This window comes from Boleophthalmus pectinirostris, unplaced genomic scaffold (genome assembly GCF_026225935.1).
Source record: "Boleophthalmus pectinirostris isolate CB_2022bp ecotype Guang Dong unplaced genomic scaffold, ASM2622593v1 HiC_scaffold_22, whole genome shotgun sequence".
Taxonomy (NCBI): domain Eukaryota; kingdom Metazoa; phylum Chordata; class Actinopteri; order Gobiiformes; family Gobiidae; genus Boleophthalmus; species Boleophthalmus pectinirostris.
Window position 1 is genome coordinate 1,492,839 of NW_026571190.1, and position 4,059 is coordinate 1,496,897.

The 4,059-nt window shown below is 50.6% G+C and overlaps 1 protein-coding gene across 1 annotated transcript in view; it reads right to left on the reverse strand.

The window, feature by feature from the left end:
* The window catches only part of LOC110157770 (cAMP-specific 3',5'-cyclic phosphodiesterase 4B-like), a 28,173-nt gene extending 25,482 nt beyond the window's left edge, over positions 1-2,691 (reverse strand). Inside the window, exons 1-4 of the mRNA XM_055158105.1 lie at positions 2,650-2,691; positions 2,497-2,505; positions 987-1,145; positions 217-341 (exon numbers count right to left, since the gene is read on the reverse strand). Of these exons, the coding sequence (XP_055014080.1) occupies positions 217-341; positions 987-1,145; positions 2,497-2,505; positions 2,650-2,691 (335 nt within the window). The remainder of the gene's footprint in view (positions 1-216; positions 342-986; positions 1,146-2,496; positions 2,506-2,649) is intronic.
* Positions 2,692-4,059: the final 1,368 nt, after the last annotated feature.

Here is a 4,059-nt window from a genome sequence, read left to right on the forward strand (position 1 = left end):
GTCGGAGGTCTGGGTGTTACGTGTGTGTGATTCTGAAGGCGGGTGTCACCTGTCGGAGTCGGTCTGGGTGTGTACGTGTGTGTGTGTGTCTGAAGGCGGGTGTCACCTGTCGGAGTCAGTCTGGGTGTGTACGTGTGTGTGTGTGTCTGAAGGCGGGTGTCACCTGTCGGAGTCAGTCTGGGTGTGTACGTGTGTGTTTCTGAAGGCGGGTGTCACCTGTCGGAGTCGGCCTGGGTGATGGAGATCCTGGGCGGGATGCGCAGGGGCAGAGTGGTGGGCCGTGACACATTGAGGACCTCGGGGGAGCGGGTGCGGTCCCGGGGCCGGAGCCAGCAGGGCACCTGAGGGACACCACACTGTGAGCGTGTGAGGAAACTAACGCTTTAACTGTTTTAACCTGGAAAATCTCACATTTAATATTTCAGTGTGAAACCCCAGAAGAAGTTCACACATCTGAAAACACAAGAGCCAAGGCAATATGGGCCCAATCTATCCACACAGACGCACACACTCAAACATACTGCAGTGAGTGTGTCTGTGTGTGTGTGTGTGTGTCTGTGTGTGTGTGTGTGTGGGGGTGTGTGTGGGGGGGTGTAAAAGAGAGTATAATTTCATTAATATAACTGAACTGTGTTTACAAATATTCAATGAACATAGAAATGAAGTTAAGTCTCTATTTGTTAAAAAAATAAAATAAAAATAAATGTGCTATAAAGACGATGGAGACAGTGTCTGTCATTAAACCTCCCACAGGTTTCTCCTGAGCTGAGTGTGACGTTCATCCACATCAGGTCTGAGCAGAGTGTGGATCCAGGAGCTTCTGCTTTGGCTTTGGTCCTGTACTCAGAGAAGACCTCAGGACTGACCTGTAGACTGGAGGAGACCTCAGGACTGACCTGTAGACTGGAGGAGACCTCAGGACTGACCTGTAGACTGGAGGAGACCTCAGGACTGACCTGTAGACTGGAGGAGACCTCAGGACTGACCTGTAGACTGGAGGAGAGCCTCCTGCTCCTCCCACGGCGCAGCTCGGCCCCCAGAGTGGCCCCGAGAGTGGCCCCCAGAGAGGAGCCGGATGTGTACGAGCGGCTGTAGCCAGATGACTCCGCCTTCTCCCCGGCCCCTGGCATGTCTGTGTCACTGCCCTGGAAGCACAGGTTCAAAACAGAAGAATGTTTATTAAGGCTCAGATTCTAAATGATCACAATGAGCAAAAGACTGCAGTTATTTAAGTAACATCATTTCTCTGCAAACAAAACATCTGATTAAGTAAAAAGCTGCTGACTTTGTAGTTCAGAGTCAGATCTCTGCAAACATGTGAAATATGATTCTTGGATTAGTTTAAGCAGTTCAGTTCAGTCTTCTCTCTAATGTTAATGCCCTTGAATGTCTTTAAATGTGAACTTTGAACAGAATCTTGCTATGTAAACATAAATCACAAATGGAATTGTAAACACATTGCTTCAGAAAAAACATAATTAGATATTTTCCCAAATCGTGCAGTTCTTATGTCCATGAGAAACATCTAATGAACATGTCCTTCAGACCTTCACCAGTCTCACATGTCCCTCAGACCCTCTGAGGGTTCTAATGCTGCTCTTTTGGTGGCTCAGATTGAGATGATAAATGCTTCACATTGGCACAGAGACTGTTGACATCACTTAGTATGACATGCAGCGGCCCGTACAGAGACAACAGTGACTCCTCTAAACCCCCACCCGCATGCACCCAAACACAGGGGAGCAACAGCCTCCTCCGGTCTCCGGTCTATGGTTTGGACCAGGTCTGGACCAGGTCTAGACCAGCTGGACTGGAGTGTCAGCTGTGTGTCATGCAGATGCTGCCCCTCCTCCTACCTCTCCTCTGCCTCCTCTCATGCGCTCACGTCTCCGTACGCTCACATGTGTCTGGACAGGCCTCCACTGAGCGCGCTCAGATCTGCACTGCAGCACCGTAGCAACAAAACACTGGGGGATGGCTGCAGTTGCTAGGCAACAGTGCCGTGTTGCTTCCAACTGCGTTTGTGCCGACCAGAGCCAGATGTGAACATCCTCAAACCTAACTACAGACACAGACTAGCACTTCTGTTCTACTGCACATACAGAGAGGGACATTTAGAGGGACGAAGACATACAGAGGACACACACAGGACACACACAGGACACACACAGGACACATACACAGGACACACACAGGACACGCACACAGGACACACACAGGACACACACAGGACACGCACACAGGACGCACACAGGGACATGAGTGTGTGTCTGTAATAAAACGTGTCTTGTGATAATCCTCCTGACAGTAGAGCAGAGCTCCTGCACACGCTCAGAACACACATCCACTCACCGCTCTGTCTTCGTCACGTCTCTGTCCTCCTCACGTCTCTGTCCTCGTCACGTCTCTGTCCTCCTCACGTCTCTGTCCTCCTCACGTCTCTGTCCTCCTCACCTCTCTGTCCTCCTCATTATACTTCACTGTACTTTACTGTACTTCTCTGCACTTCATTATACTTCACTGTACTTCACTGTACTTTTCTGTACTTCTTTGCACTTCATTATACGTCACTGTACTTCACTATACTCCACTGTACAGTACTTCTGTACTTGTGACAGGTTTGACTCTGACAGTAGACTTGGAGCTCACCTCTTCTCCAGTCACCGAGAGCACGCTGCGGCTCTTCTTCATCCTGATTGGCTCGTTCTGGGCCCCAGGGCGGAGCGTTCCGGAACCCAGGCAGCAGAGCAGGTGGAGAGCCAGGACCGGAGGTCAAAGGTCACAGCAAGGTCAAACTGGGGTCAGACCGGCTCTGGACCGGCCCCCATGTGTGCTGACTCAGAGGTCCCGGTGCCGCCCGCTGTCGGCCCCGCAGAGGCCCCGGCTGTGTGGGCTGTTAGCCTAGAGTCAGCCTCATGTGCTTCACACAGGGGAAAAAAAACAGGTTTACTCCATGTCAGAGCGAGTGCTGCACGGGCTCTCGGGGGCCCTCAGGGGCCTCTACATGATGTCAGAGATTTAGCCAGACAAGCTAAGGGCCGCTCCCAGGCTCTCATCACTGCAGCTCCACAGGTTCAGTGCTCCAGGAGGAGATTGGACCCTTATCCAGACCCCATAGTGCTGTCCAAAAGTCCTCCTGGTCCAACAAGAACATCAGGAAGTCTCACACACGTCCTGACCACGTCCACACACAGATGTGCTCCACTCTTACAGGTCCACACAGAGAGATACTCCACAGGTCACAGGAGGTCCACAAGTTAAAGGAGGTCCACAAGTTAAAGGAGGTCCACAAGTTAAAGGAGGTCCACAGGTCAGAGGAGGTCCACAGGTCAGAGGAGGTCCACAGGTCAGAGGAGGTCCACAGAGTGAGATCCTCCACAGGCCAGAGGAGGTGGTCCTCAAACAGTATTTTATGACTCCATGGTCCAAACGCAGGAGCAGTAGAAGGTGTGTTCCTCTACTCTTAGATCCCTGTAATGACACAGAGACATTCCATCATCTCATTTATTTGAGTTAGACTTCGTTTAGTTGTTCACATGAACACAACATGAGCTCGTATTACCACATTGTCCCTCTCATGAGAAACAGTGACCACAGAGCAGCGTCCACACCTGTAGTGAGGGTTTTGGTCAGGACTTATATAGAAGATGAGCTTCTAGTGCATGTTTGAGTCTGACTGAAAACAGAGCACCTAAAGGACCCTCCTCCGGACACAGGGAGAACGTGCAAACTCAGAACTCTGTGGGAATAGAACCAGAGACCTTGACTATTTGCCAACACATTTGGGACAAATATTGTCTAAATGAAAATAAAATGAAATAATAAGTCCACAGAGATCAGCCTGTGGGGCTCTTATGTAACAGAGACAAGGCTGAGGCACCTGACCCACTTCTGTGTGTGTCCCCTCACATGTCCACAAGGGACACACACACACACACACTGAGACACACAACACACTGAGACACACTGAGACACACAACACATTGAGACACACACCGAGACACACTGAGACACATACACACTGAGACACACACTGAGACACAGTGAGACACACACACA